The sequence below is a fragment of the Heloderma suspectum genome, chromosome 3 (assembly GCF_057233095.1).
Source record: "Heloderma suspectum isolate Gila_16-S chromosome 3, 16-S_ref, whole genome shotgun sequence".
In the NCBI taxonomy this organism is placed as follows: domain Eukaryota; kingdom Metazoa; phylum Chordata; class Lepidosauria; order Squamata; family Helodermatidae; genus Heloderma; species Heloderma suspectum.
Genome location: NC_139460.1, coordinates 62786458 through 62809585, shown reverse-complemented (window position 1 = coordinate 62809585; position 23128 = coordinate 62786458). Strand labels below are relative to the sequence as shown.

The 23128-nt window shown below is 42.3% G+C and overlaps 1 protein-coding gene across 1 annotated transcript in view; it reads left to right on the top strand.

Annotated features, from left to right (window-relative positions):
- GABRR3 (gamma-aminobutyric acid type A receptor subunit rho3) overlaps positions 1 to 15036 on the top strand; it is a 47482-nt gene extending 32446 nt beyond the window's left edge. Inside the window, exons 6-9 of the mRNA XM_084841693.1 lie at positions 523 to 663; positions 8271 to 8423; positions 13836 to 14032; positions 14734 to 15036. Of these exons, the coding sequence (XP_084697819.1) occupies positions 523 to 663; positions 8271 to 8423; positions 13836 to 14032; positions 14734 to 15036 (794 nt within the window). The remainder of the gene's footprint in view (positions 1 to 522; positions 664 to 8270; positions 8424 to 13835; positions 14033 to 14733) is intronic.
- The last annotated feature ends 8092 nt before the right edge of the window (positions 15037 to 23128 follow it).

Below are 23128 nucleotides of genomic sequence, written 5' to 3'. Positions count from 1 at the left end.
AAAAAAAAATCCTTCAGTGAGACGCTTTTATCAGAGCAGAGCCAGGAAGCCTGACTTGCTTTGGATAGCTTAAAACCAGCCAAGTGCCTGCCCACATTTTAATAGGTCCTTCTCACTTGGACACCCTTGAGGGCAGATAGGTTGGCAAGTACATGAGAGAACACCTTTTCTGCAGTGGCCCCACACCTCTCAAATAGATTGTTATTGGGGGTCCATCAGACCCCATCATTGGTAGCATTTAGGAATACCCTCAAGACTTACTTATTACATGGGATTTTATTGCTGTAAGCCACCTTGGGATGTGGCGATAATTCCTCTGCCCCTGTCAGAGTACAGTCTCTGGTCCATTATTGCCAGCTTCATTTGTCGACTGGTCCAGCAGCCAAGCCATCCCCAGTTCAGCATCTAGTGTCTTCAAATGATATCTAATGTAACATGGGTTAAAGAGGGTGTATGCCTTTACCACCAAGAAGTGTCACAGGCAGGCGATAGTCTGTTAATTTTTAAAAACTCCTCTCATAGATGCCTACAATGAAGAAGACTTGATGCTGTATTGGAAGCATGGCAACGAATCACTCAGCATGGATGAGCACATTTCTCTTTCCCAGTTCTTCACTGAAGAATTCAGTGCTTCCAGTGGACTAGCATTTTACAGCAGTACAGGTATGGCACCTGATTGACAGACAGATGTTCTTATCTTCTCTAGATTTATTTTGAGCTTAGCTAATAACAGCAGTCAGTAATATGACTGTTATGAAGGAAATCAGTTCAAAAGAGATCCCCCCTCCCCTGCACAGGGGAATGTATTTAGACTTTGGTTTCCACATTTTCTTATTAGTTTTTATATGAAATGCATGTATTTTATAAATATATATAAGACCTCATGCCATTTCAAGTTGTATGTTTCTTGTTTATATGGGTGGACACAACTGTCCCTAAGTGCTTGCCTGGGTGAACAAATATCTCTAGATAGGGCTGGAAAAACTCCTGCCTGAAACCCTGGAGAGTCACTGCCAGTCATTGTCAACAATACTGGACTAGATGGACGGAGGGTCCGACTCGGTATAAGACAGCTTCTTATGTTCCTATTACATTAATCAGGTGATCACGGTTGTTAGCATAACCCTTCCTCTGCCTGTGCTTTTTAAATGCAAATTGTTCCCCATCCACCCACAACCTGCTTTTTCAGAGATGTCTGGAACCTCCAGGGGCAAAAGCAGCTTGAGAATGGCAGGAGTTGCACTAGAAAAGAGAACAGCTGGGGAAAAGTTAAATGCTCTCCAAATTGCCTTCTTCTGAAGCTGTTTTTCCCTAATAGAAACAAATATCCTGCATTGTTGGACACATTTGTGTGTAACATGCAATTCCGCAGTTATTTAGGCCAGTTTCCCAAATGGTGATTAATCTCAGCTACCTATAATATAAAACAATAGCTATTTATCTTCACTAGAAGTTCACATCACAATTCTGTCTCTCTATAAAATGATGCAACTATTTGTACAAAGCATGTGTGGACATATAGAATAGTAGGGTTGGAAGGGGCCTACAAGACCATAGAGTCCAACTCCCTTCTCAATGCAGGAATCCAAGTCAAAGCATCCCTGACAGATGGCTGTCCAATTTAATCTTGAATGCCCCCAGTGTGGGAGAGCCCACCACCTCCCTAGGGAATTGGTTCCATTGTCATATTGCTCTAACAGTCAGGAAGTTTTTCCTGATGTTCAGCTGAAATCTGGCTTCCTGTCACTTGAGCCCATGATTCCATGTCCTGCACAGACTGCACTCTGGGATGATCGAGAAGAAATGCTGGCCTTCCTCTCTGTGGCAACCTTTCAAGTCCTTGAAGAGCGCTATTATATCTCCCCTCAGTCTTCTCAAGTCTAAACATGCCCAGTTCTTTCAGTCTCTCCTCATAGGGCTTTGTTTCCATTCCCCTGATCATCTTCATTGCAAATGAAACCCTGGATCCATCTAGCCCATTATTGTCAACACTGACTGGCAGCAGCTATCCAAGGCTTCAAGCAGGGGTCTTTCCCAGTCCTACCTGGAAATGCTGGGGACTGAATGTGGCATTTTTACCATGCAAAGCATGTCCTCTACCACTGAGCTATGTCCCTCAGTAATACATATATAGAACATATATATGGAGGAGGATGGGCTGTAGCTCAGTGGGAGAGCACATGCTTTGCATGCAGAAGGTCCCAGGTTCGATCCTCCAAATCTCCAGGAAGGGTTGGAGAAACTCCTGGAGAGCCGCTGCCAATCAGTGTCAACAATACTGAGCTAGATGGATCAATGTTCTGACTCAGTATAAGGCAGCTTCCTAGGATATGGAAAATTAGAAGGGAACTCTTAAAGGGCCTGGAAGTAATTTTAATTTTAATGTCTCTGTATCACAGTAAATTACACTGGAAAAAGGAGCATAAGATCAATAACAAATATATTAGTCTGGAACTAATTGCTCCACCAATTTTAGAACTTTATTATATATAAAAGATGGAATCAGAAGAGTTATTTTATGTGTGCCCCAGGCCAGTGGAATTTTTTCCTCCTTTTTTCCTTTCAATAACTGACCCCATTCCATATCACAAACTATTTGTGAAACTCCCCTCTGTTTCAAAAGAGATTTGCCATACAGTGGACTGAGAAACACAAAACATTTTCCCCCCCACCCCCCCGCAACCCCCCCCAGGTACTTCTACATTCCTGAAAAGTTGGAGAGGGAAAATCTGCTTGCCAACCTTGATTTTAAAAAAGAGAGAGAAATACTCTGAGCATGTGCAGTGTCACATTTTAAACTTGCTTAAAACAGCACTATCATGACTACAGGAATAAAACAAAGTTTGCTTCTGTTGCCCTGATGCTAAATACATTGAATAAGCACTATTCAACTGTAGAAAAGGATAATATATATTTAAAATAAAAGTAATAAAATAAGCATCTGTACATGTTATGTTCATGCCTGGCTGGTTGTCCCTGACTAGAAAACAACTTAAAAATAGGATGTCGGGGCAAGCAGTGCCAGCCCCATACTGGCCCAGGTGCTGATGCTAGGCTGGTTTGCCATGGCCCCCATCAACTGTTGATCTCTGGGTGATAATCTGGGTACTTTCTGGGCTGCGAGACCCTGGACTTTCACCTAGCCCTAGCTGCACCACTGTGAACCCCTGGCACTGAAAGATGGTTCCATCGTGGACTCCTGTGAGCCCTGACTCAAAGGCAAGTCTTGCTTTGTAGGGCTTGCTGTTTGTGGACATAACTGCAAATCAAATCATTTTTATGAATCTATGCCTGTTTAGTTACCATGGCTGATTAGCGGATCAGAGACATTGCATGCTAAGTATGGTTAAATCTATGTTGTTGTTGTTCAGTCATTAAGTCATGTCCGACTCTTCATGACCCCATGGACCATAGCATGCCAGGCCTTCCTGTCCTCTGCTCTCTCACGGAGTGTGCTCAAGTCCATATTCATTGCATCGGTGATCCCATCTAGCCATCTCATCCTCTGCTGTCCCTTTCTCCTTTTGCCTTCAATCTTTCCCAGCATCAGGGTCTTTTCCAGTGACTTTTCTCTTCGCATTAGGTGGCCAAAATATTTGAGCTTCACCTTCAGTATCTGTCCTTCCAATGAGCACTCAGGGTTGATTTCCTTTAGGACTGACTGATTTGACCTCCTTGCAGTCCAGGGGACTTGTAAGAGTCTTCTCCAGCACCACAATTCGAAAGCATCAATTCTTCAGCATTCAGCCTTCCCTATAGTCCAGCTCTCACAGCCATACGTTGCTACTGGGAAAACCATGGCTTTGATTATATGAAACTTTGTTGGCAAGGTGAAGTCTCTGCTTCTTACTATGCTGTCTAGGTGTGCCATAGCTTTCCTCCCAAGGAGCAAGTGTCTTTTAATTTCATGGCTACAGTCACTGTCTGCGGTGATTGTGGAGCCCAAGAAAATAAAATCTGTCACTGCTTCCATTTCTTCCCCATCTATATGCCAGGAAGTGATGGGGCCAGATGCCATGATCTTCATTTTTTTAATGTTGAGTTTCAAACCAGCTTTTGCACTCTCCACTTTCACCCTCAACAAGAGGCTCTTTAGATCTTCTTTGCTTTCTGCCATTAGGGTGGTATCATCTGTGTATCTGAGGTTGTTGATAATTCTCCCGGCAATCTTAATTCCGACCTGTGATTCATCCAACCTGGCGTTTCTCATGATGTACTCTGCATATAAGTTAAATAAGCAGGGAAATAATATACAGCCTTGTCATACTCCTTCCCCAATTTTGAACCAATCGGTTGTTCCATGTCCGGTTCTTACTGTTGCTTCTTGACCCTCATACAGGTTTCTCAGGAGACAGGTAAGGTGGTCTGGTACTCCCACCTCTTTAAGAATTTGCCATAGTTTGTTGTGATCCACACAATCAAAGACTTTGTACTAGCTGAACTTAAAAAGCGGCATAGGCTTTAGCATAGTCAATGAAGCAGAAATAGACATTTTTCTGGAATTCTCTTGCTTTCTCCATGATCCAGTGAATGTTGGCGATTTGATCTCTAGTTCCTCTGCCTCTTCGAAACCCAGCTTGTACTTCCGGTAGTTCTCGGTTCACATGCTGCTGAAGCCTAGCTTGTAGGATTTTGAGCATAACCTTGCTGGCATGTGAAATGAGCGCAATTGTACGGTAGTTTGAACACCCTTTGGCATTGCCCTTCTTTGGAATTGGAATGTAAACTGACCTTTTCCAGTCTTGTGGCCACTGTTGAGTGTTCCAAATTTGTTGGCATATTGAGTGCAGCACTTTAACAGCATCATCTGCTAGGATTTTAAGTAGCTCACCTGGAATACTGTAATCTCCACTAGCTTTGTTGTTAGTAATGCTTCCTAAGGCCCACTTGACTTCACTCTCTAGGATGTCTGGCTCAAGTTCAGTAACCACACTATCATGGCTATCACAGACATTAAGAACTTTCCTGTATAGTTCTTCTGTGTATTCTTTCCACCTCTTCTTAATCTCATCTGCTTCTGTTAGGTCCCTGCCTTCTTTGTCCTTTATCATGCCCATCTTTGCACAAAACGTTCCCTTGATATCTCCGATTTTCTTGAAAAGATCTCTCGTCTTTCCCATTCTATTGTTTTCCTCGATTTCTTTGCATTGTTCATTTAAGAAGGCCTTCTTGTCTCTCCTTGCTATTCTCTGGAACTCTGCATTCGGTTGGATATATCTTCCCCTTTCTCCCTTGCTTTTCGCTTCCCTTCTTTCCTCAGCTACTTGTAAAGCCTCATCTGGCAGCCACTTGGCTTTCTTGCATTTCTTTTTCTTTGGGATGGATTGAGTTGCTGCCTCCTGAACAATGTTACGGACCTCCGTCCATAGTTCCTCAGGCACTCTGTCTATCAGGTCTAATCCCTGAAATCTATTCCTCACCTCCACTGTATATTCATAAGGGAGATGATTTAGGTCATACCTGAATGGTTTAGTGATATTCCCTATGTTCTTCAATTTAAGCCGAAATTTTTCAATAAGAAGCTCATTATCTGAGCCACAGTCAGCTCCAGGTCTTGTTTTTACTGACTGTATAGAGCTTCTCCATCTTTGGCTGCAAAGGACATAATCAATCTGATTTCAGTATTGACCATCTGGTGATGTCCATGTGTAGAGTTGCCTCTTGTGCTGTTGGAAAAGAGTATTTGCTATGATCAGCGTGTTCTCTTGGCAAAACTCTATTAGCTTTTGTCCTGCTTCATTTTGTACACCAAGGCCATGCTTGCCTGTTATCCTGGTTATTTCTTGACTTCCTACTTTAGCATTCCTATCCCCTATGATGAAAAGGACATCTTTTTTTGGTGTTAGTTATAGAAGGTGTTGTAGGTCCTCATAGAACCGATCAACCTCATCTTCTTCGGCCTCAGTGGTTGGGGCATAGACTTGAATTACTGTGATGTTGAATGGTTTGCCTTGGATTCGTACTGAGATCATTCTATCGTTTTTGAGATTGTTCCCCAGTACTGCTTTTCCCACCCTTTTATTGACTATGAGTGCTACTCCATTTGTTCTAAGGGATTCTTGCCCACAGTAGTAGATATGATGGTCACCTGAATAAAATTCGCCCATGCTTGTCCATTTTAGTTCGCTGATTCCCAAGATGTCCATGTTCAATCTTGCCATCTCATGTTTGACCACCTCCAGCTTACCTTGATTCATTGATCTTACATTCCAGGTTCCTAAACAATATTGTTCTTTACAGCATCGGACTTTCTTTTCACCACCAGACACATCCAGAGCTGAGTGTCCTTTCGGCTTTGGCCCAGCCACTTCACTCTTTCTGGCACTACTTGGAAATTTGCTCTGCTCTTCCCCAGTAGTATATTGGACACCTTCCGACCTGAGGGGCTCATCTTCCGGCATCATATCTTTTAGCCTTGTGTTATGTTCCATGGGGTTGTCTTGGCAAGAATACTGGAGTGGGTTGCCATTTCCTTCTCCAGTGGACCACATTTTGTCAGAACTCTCTGCCATGACCTGTCCGTCTTGGGTGGCCCTGCAAGGCATAGCTTATGGCTTCACTGAGTTACGCAAGCCCCTTCGCTACAACAAGGCAGTGATCCATGAAGGGAGTTAAATCTATAACATGCCTTAAAAATCCTTTAAGCCCTGCCAGGTAGATAGATTGACTTACAATATTTATTTGCAAAAATGTGTCTTGAAACTCTCGGATACAATTAATTAGAAATGTACTTTTTGCTATCATAGCTGCAGTAAGAGAGAAATGGTTCTGATTGATAACATGACTGTTTTTGCAACAATGGACGTTAGTTGACAATATTTGTGATCTGAATTGCTATCAGAAAAGAAAACTATCAAGGCTGAGATCCTAAGCCTTCTTACTTGGCAGTTAGCCCCATAGAATTTGATGGGATTTATGTCTGAGTAGACATTTATAGGATTGAACTGTAAGTGTATTTGCCGTGAAAGCTAGCAGATATGAGTGAGTAAATTTTTTAGAAAGGTTAATAATAGTGTTTTCTAGGATGAAATTATGTGGGAGATATATAACTTTAGACAAGATGATGAAAGTAGAATTTTCATCGCAGTATAACGTGATGTGGTTTTTACTATAAAACTAAGTTCAAATTTTTGCAGATATGTTGTTCTTCCTTTACCTCAATGGTGTTGCTGCAGAATTGTGCTGGTAATTCACTAGGTGGCACTGTCCCCTTTACGTGGTGCTGGCTAATCCATCCAGTAATCAAATGCTTAGTTTAACAGCAAAACAGTGTAGGTAGTGAAGAAACAACAACAGCAAATATAACCCGAGAATGTATGATTATGAAATATCCTTGAAGCCTTTTCACAAGAATGTGAGTGGTAATTGTGCATGTCGTGGTCAAGTTCATTGTGGGTTAATTATAATTCTGTATAATTGTGTTTAGCCTGTATTGGATTAGCTTTTCCTTACTTCTTATCGTTTAGCGATTTCCTTGCTCTTCTTTGTTACTGTGATGCTGCATTTTAGAGGTGGAAGAATTTTGTTAATGAGCACATGGTATACAAGATTTACGCATCCTATTCTGTTGGCTGGTTTCTGTGTTGTCAGAGTCTCACTAATGTCACTCATTCCCTTCAACTCTTATCGATACTGGTCAAGGGATGCTGATAAGTTGAAAGAGGCCATGCATGTATGACAAATCACAGATGGCAGTGCCTGTAATACTTTGCATATATACAGCATTGTTCTTCTATAGTTTTCCCTTCTATGCTCAATAATATTGTTACATGTGCATACACAGGCTGTGGTCCAAAGAACCATGAACATAATGCAGTAAGCCCAAGAGATCTTTGGACATGGATTTGTCCAACAGCACCCCACCCCCAACTTCTATGACAAACTGAGGGCAGTTTCAGAAGCAGCTTGTAGTGCTAGACTAAAGATGGAATGAGTCAAAAATTCCACTGGATATGAGCAAGACTTGGCATTCCTAAACAACTCATTGGAACCCAGCCACGGTGTATTAAAGTTAAGTGAGGTCTTGATAGGACTTTAAGTAAAGGGAAGTAGGTGTAGGTGGAGTGAAACGGCAACATTTGAATGTAATCCCAAATACAGAGGGTTTTCATCTGATTCCTGTTGAAAAGCACTTTAGGATTATATGTTTGTCACTATAGAAGGATATTTAAGGAAAGGGCATGGGAAGAGTGTGTTTGTTAGTAAAGCACAGTTAAGAGGAAGGAGAACATAAGTTGGATGTTAATGAACATGTTTACATTTTTCAACAGGTTGGTACAATCGACTTTTCATAAACTTTGCCCTGAGGAGGCATATTTTCTTTTTTGTTCTACAATCCTATTTCCCATCTATGCTGATGGTGATGCTGTCATGGGTTTCATTTTGGATTGACCGAAGAGCTGTTCCTGCAAGAGTATCACTTGGTAAGCCTTCATCTGAAGATATTTTGCTATGGTGAGGAAAGCATGGTAGTAACTTGGTTGTACTGCATTATAGCTTGCTTACAGAAGATGCATGTGTGTAGATAAGTATATCATCATTATTCAACTTTTCCTAAGTTGTTTAATACTTATTTCATTAGTGGTACAAGGAATTTCACTCCTCTTTGCCTGTTCATGTTGCACCACAAGTTGTTTGTTAATCACAAAGAGCCATGAGAGGCAGTAGTATGAGAGGAAGGAAGGTGAGGAACAGTCTGTAGGGTTAATTAACTCAACATTTCTTGTGAAATCATCTGTCACAAGAAATTATTTCTTGTGAAGTCACCTTTTCCCTGCATGGAAACAGTGGCTAGTCTTGCCAATAAACCTGATTTTATTAGCTTAGTCACAAGTGACAGCAGAGCAGTAGAAAATAGTTCTCTACTACATATAAGAGTCAAATAGGCACTTACTACATATAAAACCACAAATTGTTTCTGCACGTATGAGCTGGTATCATGCATTGATATGTGTGACCACACGCATCAGTATGTATTGTCAGGTGCCAGCAACTGGGAATCTCATGGCTGGAGACTGAGATCCAGCTTGGTAAGCTAACTGCATCTGCACGTGCTCAAGCCTTGAAGTCTTCTCTAATGGCAGAAGGGAACAGCAGTGTGAAAAATCAGCCCCTGAAATGGACAGGTAGAAAAGAGCCCCTGGATTGGTCAGACTTGGGGGCGATCTTCATGACAATGGAATAAGAAGCGTGTTGGAATATTACCCGGATTTTCATGGAATCAGCTTTGGTCCATCAGGGACACACCAAGCAAGATAAGCTGAGTGTACCATACCTTTAAAATCTGGTTTTCAGGGGTCACACAGTGCTTGAAAGGAACATATGTCTGGGTGGGGTGGGGGGAGTAGAACTGAATGTCATCAACCTGGCAGGGGTTGTTCAACCTATCAGAGAGGCTTGTTTCCCCCCTTGTCCAGGCTCCCCACCCCCTTACTACATTATTATGAATGGAGAGCAACTAATTTTCCCTATGTGTGATCCCTGCTCACAATGAGAAGCTAGGAGTACTGCAATAAGATAAAGTGAAAAAGCAGAGAAGGGACTTTACATAACAGAGAAACTACGGAACATCAAAGAAGCACAACATTTAAGAGAGCAAGCCGAAAGACCCCGCTTTAGGGCAAGTTACTAAAGTATATACACAGTCAGTGCGAACCTAAATCCACTCTACTACTGTAACAATTTCCAGATGAGTAGCCATCTTAGTATGTTGCCTCAAAAACATGAAAGGCCTTGTGGTACATTAAAGAGTAATGACAGTATCCAACAATGTCATTCTGTACACTCAAATAGCACTAGCAGAGCTCCACTGAATTTTGTTGTTGCACAAGCAGTTGCCCATTATGCTTGTGCAACTGGTTGCACAACAGGTTGCAGAAGCAGAATGCACAGTGGGTTGCACAATGGGTACAAAGCAGTTGTGCAACTAACACAACAGGATGCACAGCTGGTTGCACAATCGGTTGTTCAAGCAGAATGCACCATGGTTGCCTTTCAGGTTGCACAACAGGAGGAAGCAGTTGTGCAACCGGTTGCACATGCATAATTTGCAACTGCTCGTGAAAGCATAACTTTAGTTGGCTTCTTCTCTTGCGCATGGTTCAGAACCTGGTTTTTGCTAGTGCAACATCATTTGCATTAACAGAATGACACAGCTGGACACTGCCCTAACAGATTTATTCTGGCATAAATCCTTGTGGACACTGCCCACTTTAAAAAAAAAAAATCTGTCCTGGAATGGCCCTGCAGACATCAGTGCTGCCTTTCTAAATTGAAGGCCAAATGACATGTGATATTAATAATGTGATTTACCCTTGAGTGCAGGTTTTATTTCAGAAATAAGCCTGTTCGTAGGTGTGTGATTCAGATCAGACCCTAGTGTGGAGGACAGCGGGAGGTGCTTTAGCCCTGTAACCCCCACTGTGGTCCTGATCAAAATCAGGGGGCCCATGCCTGCAATTCTGATGGGAGTGGGGGAAACTCGCATTTCCTTCAATGGGAGCTTTTCCCCACATGAGAGGGGGCAAAGGGCTAAACCCCCTACTGCCCATGTCAGGGTTGTTGTATGCTGGCTATTTCTGAAAGAAAAATCCTGCACTGAAGGGTAAACCACATGATTAACATTATGTGTCGTTTGGACCAAAGTTAGCTAAGAAGATACCATTGCACATTCATATGTTTTGATATTTACCAACTTGTTTTGCATTACCATACCTCTGTGCCCTTTTGGTACCTAAAAGGTTGATATTATAGCATTGGAAGGATAAATACTCACCTCCTATAATACAATGCATTGAGGACCTTACAGTGCTTTCAATATTTGAAAGGGTGGCATATAGATGGCACCTTCAAATGGATACTTATTTGGATATTTGATCCGCTCTTGTAGAAGCCTATGTATCATTGCTAGAAAGTTATGCATGTATTTATTGCTATGGATATATATAAATCCATGTGCATATATTAAAAAGTGAGGGAAGAACAAAACTTTTGCGGGTGCCTGTGGGTGCCATGTTGAGCACCCCTTCATGGGTGCCTTTGGAGGTGCCCACAGGTGTCACATTGCGAACCCCTAGAATAAAGAAAAGCATGGTTGGGATTGCTAGGCAACTACAGAATGTACTTGCTAGCTAGTTCTAATTTAAGTTGGAACTTTCAATAGTGTGACTGGAAGGAAGGATGATCAGAGGTGGTCATCCTTGTGTGAGTAGGAAGAGTTGGCACGACCAGATCTCCTATTCAACTACAGATCTTTTGCTGTAGTTGGATAGGAGGGTTTCCAAGCCAGCCCCCATCCATAGTGACACATGCTATTTGTTCAGTCGTTCAGTCGTGTCCGACTCTTCGTGACCCCATGGACCATAGCACGCCAGGCCTTCCTGTCCTGCGCTCTCTCCCGGAGTGTGCTCAAGTTCATATTCATTGCATCCGTGATGCTATCTAGCCATCTCATCCTCTGCCGTCCCCTTCTCCTTTTGCCTTCGACACATGCTATACAACATTATTTAAAGCCATATGCAAGTGTTCTCTGCAACATCAGTACAGTTAAAATGGGGGTGGGATGTGAGTGAGCACACAAGCCCCACTCCCTAATCTCCATATGCCCTAGCTGTTTTATCTTCACATGTTGAGGATGAAGTTCTGAATACTAGGGTTTTATAAGTGCATTCAGCTGAACATCATTCCAACCCCTGAACCCCCATTCAGTTCTTTGTGCTCAATGTATGAAGATCTGTAATGCAGCCATGGGCATGGGGATGTTTGGGGTGCGGCTTGCGTACTTGCTCACATCTGGTCCTCACTTTAGCTGCACTTGTGTTGCAGGTGAACACCTGTTTAACCCTTAAGTCTAGGATTCAGGAGTTCAGGGCAAATGTCAGCAACCAATGTACATTTTTGGTGGTTGATTTCCTGCCACTTAAAAAATGAGCAACTATTTACTCTTTGGGATGGTTGGAGCAGGGGTAGGGAACCTTTAGTCCTCCAGATGTGATTCCATCCACCCATCAGCCCCAACCAGCATGGCCACTGGTCAGGGATAATAGGGGTTTCCCCTCATTTCCCCCTGCACCATTTCCAGACAAAAATAATCCTCCTGAAGTTGCTGTTTGCCCTCTGAGGGAAATAGGAGCATCAAGAGAGGGGGTAGAGATTTTCATCTGGGAAAGTTTTTTCTTATTATATTTTTTTCCGCCCAATAACAAGCATTCTCTATGCAGATTGCAAACAGTTAAAAGAATACAATGCAATACGGACAGTTAAAAACATAAAACACAATGCAAATATTTAAAAGAATAAAATACAATACAAAACGACAAACAGCACAGGAATAGATAGAGGTATATAAAAACAGTCATACAAATCTAGAACTAGGTTTCTAAAATAAATGTGTGTGTGTGTGTGTGTGTGTGTGTGTGTGTGAGTGGGTGTGAAGAGTCCTGTCCCCGCCACTCCACATACCAAGCTCACTAGTAAGCTTGGTGGACAGCTCACTAGTACATCATATGAAAGTCAGCATTTCTTTTTTTAAAGATCCGTTTAAGATACAAGGAGACATTTTGTGAAGCCAACAAATAATACATGTTTTTTTCCTTAAATTATTCATTGTACCAGTACAGAAGAACTGTACCTTTCTACCCTTCCCCCACCTCAAGGATCAATATGGCTAAGGTTAAAAAGCATGGTCTAATGGATATAAATACACTATCCTGTGAACTACTGTTTCAACATAGCTGCTCCTAGAATCAGGATTTAAAAGTGAATGGTTGATTTCCCATTACTCTTCATAGCTAACAGAGCAATGTTCCCAGAAGCTGAATATGTGGTTACCTCTTACTTAAGGGATACCCTTGAGAGTTGTAGGTTAAAAAAAACCCCAGCCTATGGAGTTTGTTAAAATATCCATTAAAGACCCATGCTTTTAAAGTGGAAAACTAACATTAATTATCTTAAATAGGTCTTAAAGTAAAGCAAGCTTCATATGAGATACCATGAAGGTCCCTACCAGATAGTTGAGATACTGTATTCCAAAAGGTGGTAACAAGAAGACTGATAAGAAACTTTAAAAATGTAAGCTACTATACAGGGCCAGCCCTTCCATTTGGCAGAGTGAGATATTTGCCTCAGATGGCAATAGCAGCCCCTGTCCATTTCCCTCCATTGGAGGACAAAGCTGTGTGTTCTAGGCAGTCTGCCCTGCACCCCCTAAGCTGGCCTGCTTGCCCGCAGGTAAGATGGCGAATGCTGTCTCATCACCAGTGTTGAAGTAAGATTCAGCGGCTAGTCTGGTCAGCTTCTGTGGTGGAGTGGTGGATGATGGGTGTTTGTGTGTGTGTGTGTGAATCTTATCCTTTGCCTTAGGCAGCAAAATGTCTTGGCCCAGCCCTCCTAGTACGATGTTCACATGACATTTCTCTCTAAGCTTGGCTGCAAACATGGTCCTCCACTGGAATGTCAAGAGTTCCTTGACTCTTCATGCTGATTCACTGAGAAAAATGTCGCTAAGGAACACTTTCCAAGGAGAAAGATGGAGCTAATCCTCTGGCCAGCTCAGCTGCAGCCCCAACATTTTCAGAATAGCAATAAACGCTTGGGGGGAAGTCAGTGGTTCTACAAACTTGGTGTTGCTGCTGAACCTTGGACATTGGCTGAAATTGGGCAGCAATATCACAAATCCAGGGTGTGCAATTCAGTTATTTGTCATGATACATTCTATATTTTCTGACTGTGGAAGGACAGACAGAGGGCACTAGCCGTTTGCACACACCCAGTGCATATTTTAGCAAAGTGCAAGAGCAAGCTGATATTTTCTTTACCTTTCCCCTCTGTCTTCATAGGTATAACTACTGTGCTGACAATGTCAACCATAATCACAGGAGTAAGTGCCTCAATGCCTCAGGTGTCTTACATAAAAGCTGTGGATGTATACTTATGGATCAGTTTTCTGTTTGTCTTCCTGTCTGTCATTGAATATGCAGCTGTAAATTATCTCACCACAGTGGAAGAACGAAAACAGCTGAAAAAGAGGGGGAAGGTATTCATTTGTGTGTTCTTTTTTTTCTTTTTCTTTTTACATTAAAAAAGCTATTTTAATTAAAAAGACAGGGGAAAATGGTAACAATGATAACAACGATACAATAAAAATAAATGCAAGCCTTTTCTTTACTGTTTTCAGCTCAAAAATTAAAATATCTGTAGCTATATTCTGTTAATAATGTTCATTGAAAAATTGGCAAAAAATTATAATTTAAAATAAAACCCCTTATGCTAGTAATCCTTACCCCACCTTCTCTAAAAAAAGGACTAAATGACATCATGACAATTCCTGGGTTGTTTAACCCAGGAATGGTCAGGGCTCAGGGACAGTGAGTGAGCATGCTGCCTCCCACACTCATTGCTTCCGCTTTCACCCAACAACCCAGGAACATCTATTGTTTATTGTGATGTTTAAACCCAGAACTCTGGGTTGTTTAGGGGTTAAATAACCCAGAGTTAACCCAACAATCTCCCATGGGCTATTATTGGGAGCCTATAGGAAACTGGGTTTGCTAAGAGGCACCAAAACATGAAGATGCTAAGGGGCCACAGCTGAGAATGGCTGGATAGTATAGCTGTAAAAATTGGGCCCATAAAGTAGGCAGTCCTGTCAAGATTCAAGAAGTCAAGAAGCTTCAGGACACAATATGAGGAAGGGCACTGTCTTTTTCAACCAGTAACAGTCTCTTTTGCTTCTAGGCTGCTGGATTGTACAACATTGATGCAGTGCAAGCAATGGCTTTTGATGGCTGTTATCACGACACTGACACGGAGGTTGACCTGACCACCTTTTCAGTCCATTCCGAAGAGAGTTCAACACGAGGGCGAGCGCCCAGTATCACCAATCTAGATGCAACTCGCATAAAGAGGAAGAGATCCTTAAGAGAGAATGTGGGAAGGATAATTTTGCAGAACAATCATGTCATTGACACATATTCCAGGATTATATTTCCTACTGCATATATCGTATTCAACTTTTTTTACTGGGGTTTGTATATATGAATGAACTATAATTGATATATTTTTCATTTGAGCACACCAGAAGGGTATGCACTGCTAAATTACACGAGCCATAATGGATATGAGAGATGATTGAGAGTTTGAAGAAGAGATTCTGGTAACAAACAAATGGGTATTTTTTTCTCCCTGACTATTAAACCAGTTAACTGAAAAGAAAGACCCAGTAGTTCTGGGTTTCTTACGTTACCTATGATTTTATTTCTAAATGATGATAGGTGGATTAACTGGTTTGTAAGGCAACACTATAAGATCTCTACTTTGTTGTATAATACATAAGATTGGCAGTTATGGGGTTTTCCACAATGCTTCTGAATAGTTTGAAGAACAAATTTAAAATTTCCAAGAGTGACCATATATTAACTTAAACCATGCAGTAGCTTATCCTCTCTCCTCTGCTTATGCCTCCCCCCACAATCCCAAATCAAGGATCCAGACTAGTGTGATAAAAACATGTTTTTTCTCTCTCTCCAAATGATTCTCCACTTACTCTTATTGCACTCCTGGAGTATTTCATATATTTATATGTATGATAAGCCTTTGTCCTTGGATTATTGCCAAGGAGGGAATTCTGCTTGTCAAGTGGATTAAAGACTGGCTAATTAGGAGGGATGCTGTTGTTGTTGTTGTTCATTTGTTCAGTCATGTCCGACTCTTCGTGACCCCATGGACCATAGCACGCCAGGCCTTTCTGTCCTGCGCTCTCTCCAGGAGGGTGCTCAAGTCCATATTCATTGCATCAGTGATGCTATCTAGCCATCTCATCCTCTGCCGTCCCCTTCTCCTTTTGCCTTCAGTCCTTCCCAGCATCAGAGTCTTTTCCAGAGTGTTTTCTTTTCGCATTAGGTGGCCAAAATATTTGAGCTTTAGCTTCAGCATCTGTCCTTCCAATGAGCACTCAGGGTTGATTTCCTTTAGGATGGTCTGATTTGACCTCCTTGCAGTCCAGGGCACTCGTAAGAGTCTTCTCCAGCACCACAGTTCGAAAGCATCAATTCTTCGGTGCTCAGCCTTCCTTATAGTCCAGCTCTCACAGCCATACGTTACTCATGGGAAAACCATAGCTTTGATTAGACGGACCTTTGTCGGGAAGGTGATGTCTCTGCTTCTTACTATGCTGTCTAGATTTGCCATAGCTTTCCTCCCAAGGAGCAAGAGTCTTTTAATTTCATGGCTACAGTCACCATCTGCGGTGATCTTGGAGCCCAAGAAAATAAAATCTGTCACTGCTTCCATTTCTTCCCCTTCCATATGCCAGGAAGTGATGGGGCCAGATGCCATGATCTTAGTTTTTTTAATGTTGAGTTTCAAACCAGCTTTTGCATTCTCCACATTCACCCTCAACAAGAGGCTCTTTAGATCCTCTTTGCTTTCTGCCATTAGGGTGGTATCATCTGCGTATCTGAGGTTGTTGATAATTCTCCCGGCAGTCTTAATTCTGACCTGTGATTCATCCAACCCGGCGTTTCTCATGATGTACTCTGCATTTAAGTTAAATAAGCAGGGCGACAATATGCAGCCTTGTCGTACTCCTTTCCCAATTTGGAACCAATCGGTTGTTCCATGTCCGGTTCTTACTGTTGCTTCTTGACCCTCGTACAGGTTTCTCAGGAGACAGGTAAGGTGGTCTGTTACCCCCATCTCTTTCAGAATTTGCCAGAGTTTGTTGTGATCCACACAATCAAAGGCTTTAGCGTAGTCAATGAAGCAGAAATAGACGTTTTTCTGGAATTTTCTTGCTTTCTCCATGATACAGCAAATGTTGGCGATTTGATCTCTAGTTCCTCTGCCTCTTCGAAACCTAGCTTGTACTTCCGGTAGTTCTTGGTTCGCATACTGCTGAAGCCTAGCTTGTAGGATTTTGAGCATAACCTTGCTGGCATGTGAAATGAGCACAATTGTACGGTAGTTTGAACACTCTTTGGTGTTGCCCTTCTTTGGAATTGGAATGTAAACTGACCTTTTCCAGTCTTGTGGCCACTGTTGAGTGTTCCAAATTTGTTGGCATATTGAGTGCAGCACTTTAACAGCAACATCTGCTAGGATTTTAAGTAGCTCAGCTGGAATACTGTCATCTCCGCTAGCTTTGTTGTTAGTAATGCTTCCTAAGGCCCACTTGACTTCACTCTCGAGGATGTCCGGCTCAAGTTCAGTGACCGCGCTATCATGGACATTAAGAACTTTCCTGTATAGTTCTTCTGTGTATTCTTTCCACCTCTTCTTAATCTCATCTGCTTCTGTTAGGTCCCTGCCTTCTTTGGCCTTTATCATGCACGTCTTTGCACAAAACGTTCCCTTGAGATCTCCGATTTTCTTGAAGAGATCTCTCGTCTTTCCCATTCTGTTGTTTTATTTGATTTATTTGCATTGTTCATTTAAGAAAGCCTTCTTGTCTCTCCTTGCTGTTCTCTGGAACTCTGCATTCAGGAGGGAAGCTGACTAGGAGCCAAATCAGACATGCTGGTGGAGATCCTAACCATGAACCTCTGTTGTAGTTTTAATTATAATTCAGATCAGGGCCGCAGTGCTAAGGAAGAGGGTTAGCCCTTTCCACTATGCTTTCCTGATCTGGAGTGCCTTCTCAGAGTTGCTATTTGGCCTGTAGAGGCCAAAGATTTACAGGCACCTGTATGGGGCAGTTCAGGACAGGAAAACGGCAACAGGGGAGGGGAAAGATTAATCCCTCCCACCCCAGAGGCATGGCCCTGTCCAAATCACGCCCCCTTCCCATTCCTATTAATACTTTTTAAAACCATGGGGAATCTTGGTTTGATCCTGGCCTATGATACATCAGCAGAGATACAAAATTTAGGCCAGATTCTGGTATTCTGTATCAAGTCATCTGAAGATGCACATTCTGGAATGAACATAGAGCAGTAGTTTTAAATATTTATTTATTTATTTATTTCATTTCTATACCGCCCAATAGCCGAAGCTCTGTGGGCGGTTCACAAAAATTAAAAGCAATGGCACACAATAAAACAATTTAAAATATATAGAACATTAAAACCACAATATAACAATACAACCACAATAAAACCTAGCAGCAGTGCAGGAGTTTAAAATACAGATTTAAAACAGCAAAGCTAAAAGTCTAGAAAGCTAAAATGCTAAAATGCCTGGGAAAATAAAAAAGTCTTCACCTGGCGCCGAAAGGAATACAATGTAGGTGCCAGGCGAACCTCACCAGGGAGCTCATCCCAGAGCCGGGGTGCCACAGCAGAAAAAGCCCTCCTCCTAGTAGCCACCCGCCTCACTTCCTTTGGCAGGGGCTCATGGAGAAGGGCTGCTGAGGATGATCTTAAGGTCCGGGCAGGCACATATGGGAGGAGGCGATCCTTCAGATAACCTGAGCTCGCTGGCCAGTCCCTGTTAACAAACTTACTGCCTTATTTTGGACCAGCTGAAGTTTCCGGACCGTTTTCAAAGGCAGCCCCACGTATAATGCATTGCAGTAATCCAGACGAGAAGTTATCAGAGCATGGATAACTGTAGCTAGGCTATCTCTGTCCAGATAAGGGCGTAGTTGGTATACCAGCCTAAGCTGATAAAAAGTGCTCCGTGCCACTGAGTTCACCTGTGCCTCAAGTGACAGTTCTGGATCCAAGAGCACCCCCAAACTATGAATGTGATCCTTTAGGGGGAGTGCAACCCTCTCCAGAACAGGTTGAATATCACCTAGCAGGGCAGATGAACCACCCACTAACAGTACCTCTGTCTTGTCTGGATTTTCAGTTTATTGGCCCTCATCCAGTCCATTATCGTGCCCAGGCACTGATTCAGAACAGCCACTGCCTCACCTGGGTTTGAGGAGAAAGACAGGTAGAGCTGGGTACCATCCACATATTGATGGCACCTCAGCCCACACCTCTGGATAACCTCCCCCAGCAGTTTCATGTACATGTTAAACAGCATAGGGGATAAAATAGAGCCCTGTGGAACCCCATGGCACAATTACCATGGCACAGAGCAATAATCCCCCAGCACCACCTTCTGGAATCGGCCATCCAAGTAGGAGCAGAACCACTGCAGTTCAGTGCCTCCAACTCCCAACCCAGACAACCTATCCAGAAGGATACCATGGTCGATGGTATCAAAAGCCGCTGAGAGGTCCAGGAGAATCAACAGGGTTGCACTCCCCATGTCCCCCTCCCGGCAGAGGTCATCCCACAGGTCGACCAAGGCAGTTTCCATTCCAAAACCAGGCCTGAAGCCCAATTGAAATGGATCTAGATAATCTGTTTCATTCAACAGTGCCTGGAGCTGTCCTACAACCACCTGGTCAAGCACCTTGCCCAGGAAGAAATTTAGGCTCATGTCCACTAAGAGTTATAATAGGAAACAAACTCTGTTGGAAATAATCTCTGAAATGGTAACCAACATAAAAAGGTAAAGGTGTCCCCAACCAGTCGTGTCCGACTCTAGGGTGCGGTGCTCATCCCCGTTTCTAAGCCGAAGAGCCAGTGCTGTCCGAAGACGCTTCCGTGGTCATGTGGCCGGCATGACTGAACATCGAGGTGCACGGAACGCTGTTACCTTTCCCGCCGAGGCGGTACCTATTTATCTACTTGCAATTTCTTGCTAATGCTAATCTTCCCAGTGCATTTAATTAATGCAAACCAATTTCAATTAACGCAATGTCTGTAAAAATTGCTGGAAGCCATAACAAATAACTTTGTAGTCCAATCCTATGCAGATTTACTAAAAACACAAAAGAAGAGCCCCAGGAGTTTTGGTGGGACATACTCCCAGGCACATTTGCATAGGACTGCACCCAAACTCTGCATGTTGCACATATTTTTATCTGGACTAAACTAGTCTTGAAAAGCTGTGACTTCGAATGGAAGAACACCAGGGGTGAGATAGGGTGGCTGCTTTTTTCCTCTATTTTTATTTCAGATCATCCCCCAGCTGTTTTTTCACCGGAGAAAGATCTTTCAGGTAATTACATGTACATACATGTCCAGTCCTCGAACCTGGACACACTCCCATTTTGCTACATTCCACAAGATGGATTGATAGTCTCTAAGTCCTTACCTTTAAAAAGGTAATGTAGAAGCTGCACTCACCCACATTTAAGTGGGAAACAGTCTTGAAGGGACAAGGTATTGGTCAAGAACAGGATGGTAAATATGTTCCAGAGCATGTGAACCCCAAATATAAAGTACTGAAGAAAAACTTTTGCTTTGTACATTTACGCATGAATGGAAGAGTCTCAAGACGCTGGAACAAAGATTCTATATGTAAAAAAAAGCCCAATGCAGTTTGACCTATTTTTCTTTTAAAGCATTCTTCAAAGTGTTATAAAAACATCTGCAGAACCTGTAATAATGTCTCCTATTAAATAATGTCTCCTACTACTTCACTGGTGACTAGTAGGAGGCATTATTACAAGAATTTCTGCAGACAATTTTATAACCCCTTGAAGAAGGCCTTAAAATAAAAATAGGCCGAAACGCGTTAGGCTTTTTTTTTTTAACAACTAAAATCTTTGTTCTAACATCTTTGGACTTTTGTCTTCCATTTGTAGATCTATTTTGGGTGCTTTCCCGCTTTTGCACTTTTTTCCTGTACATTTAAGTAATGGTGGATCTCTGACATTTTCTATACCTCTTAGAATGCCATGCCAGAATTGTGCTTGAGCTTGCTTTGGAGGCAAGGAACTCATGTAAGGTTGTTTTTTTTTTTTTAAGATTATAACATTTCCCCTAACAAATTGTGACTGCCCTACTTATTCTTGGTTGTAATTGCCATATCACAAACACAGGAGCATGCCCATTTCATCAGTCATTGTAATGGAACTACTCTACAGAAAATGGTTTGTAGTGTGATGTTAAGATTGTTTAATTTTGCTATTTGATATGGAATATGAAAATACCTGTTGATAAAATTATCAAAATTACATGCCAGTATTGGGTTAAAATATTTTTTTTACCAGAAGGGATAAACTGGGGTGTGTATTTTCTCTTCTGTGATGGTAAGAGGAACTGCTTTTCCAGTTTAGAAAAGGGTACTTGCCTAGTCTTGCAGGTTGAAAAGATGTTGTTACACACACCTCACACAAGTGGTGAGAAGTTTCAGGTATGAATGTTTACCTGGGTTTGATTTCCTTTGAATGAAGAGATTACTAGAGACTTACAGCATTTTAATATTTGAGTTTATTTACAAATATACAGACTGAGCATAGGTAAAGACAGCTTAAACACTGCAACAGCAAAATCCATCTTCCTACATCAGATCTCCAGAAGGAGCTCCCAAAGGATGCTTTCCATAGCTCAAAGGTACTCTCTCCTCCTTTCTCTGTCCCACTCAATTACTGCAGTCTCTATTATTTCTGTCACACATATCTTAACTATCGTTCTTAGTTTGGAGGTGGTAGTGTGCCATTCTTGGTTTGGGGATGGTAGTATGCCTTTGCCAAAATGGCTCTTCCCTACCAGAGGTGTCTATATCTATTTATACCTATTATAGGGATTCCATAGGAATTTCCCTGACAAAAGATATGCCTTGCAACGTTGTCACTGACTTTTACAGACATTTCAAGTCATCCTTCTGGCTCCAGTTGAAAACTTCATTCTCAGTATCATATTTTGAGAGGTTCTTCTCTGCTAAAAAAATAACATTTGTATTAATTTGGTTTTAGTACGTTTTCCAATGGTTCTTTCAATTAGGGGTTGATTAAGTTTGGAAGTCAGTTCTGAGGGTCCTGTGCAGCTAGGATAGAGGTGATTTCATTTATATCCCATCCTTCCTCGCAAGGAGCCCAGGATGGCCATCACAATAGCTAACTCAAGATGAGCAGTTTTACTATAGACATCTTTTAATACTACTTACCAAGAAGTTTTAAATTTTCATAGCCTATGCATGTGCTGTATTCTGTAAGAAGGCAAAATACCCAGATTTGCACATATACACTCACTCCAAAACTGTAAATGATTTTATTAACTTCAGTGTATACATGTTAGACTACCTATGTTTAGGGGTTTCTGTTTTGTGTTAATTTATATTCCCCCTCTACCATTAGTCCTGCCCAACCCAAATTTCCATCTAAGGGCCTGGTTTGAGCAAAGAGCAAAAGCAGTGCTCTTTAGAGGCAGTGATGTTACTGTCCTAGCCCCAAAACAGTATCTAAGCAGAGCAGTCCGCCACCAGCAACAATGCTTCTTCAGTCAAAACAACCTTCCCCAACCTGGTCCCTTCCAGATGTGTAGGTGTACAAATCCCACAACCAGCTGTGTAGTCCAACACATCTGGAGGGCACTAGGTTGGGGAAGCCTGAATCAAAATGTAAAGCTACTTTCTCTTGTCAAATTCAAAAAGCCTCCAAGTTGTGCCAAAAGTTAAAGGGATGCCTTGGACAACCATATCAACTCATAACTGTATAATTTTGATTGCAATGTGGTTCTTCTTGTGCAAAGTGCCAATTGCACTTTTTAGCCCTGGGATGGGTAACTTCAGGCCCTCCAGTTGTTTTGGCCTACAACTCCCATCAGCTTTAGCCAGCATAACCAATGGTGAAGGATGATGAATGAGTTGTAAGCCAAAATGTCTGGAGGGTCACAAGATGACCACCTGTTTTAGCCTTTGGGTGATGCTTCTGCAAGTCCCTTGCCCCATGACAATGGGTTGCATCTAATATTAGTCCTCTTTAACGTAATGGCTGAAATGAATGGGATCCACTGAAATGAATACAATCCTGTGGTGCACTGTCCCATCTATATAACGTTAGTGTAGGCTGGGAGTGGAAAGCGTTTTTTGTTGTTTTTGCAGGTGTTTTGTACCCCGCAAAACCTGTAATCATCCTGCTGGTTTGGAGTGGGGAATGATGAGGAGAGACCAGAGTGGAAACCGGCTGGGTGAGCTGCAAGAAAAGGTCTTATTTGAAGTGCTTTGTAATTTTTAAATTACATGGAAACATTCATTCAGTTGGATGGAAACATTCCCCCTTCCTTCTCTTTGGGCTAGGGCTACCTCCCCAACCCCACTTTGCAAAGCTCTCCCTTTTTGCATCAGGTAGAAATTCAACAGGCCCAGGATTTCCCAGCCGGAAGGGGAGGCAGGCCTGTAGCGGGGGGGG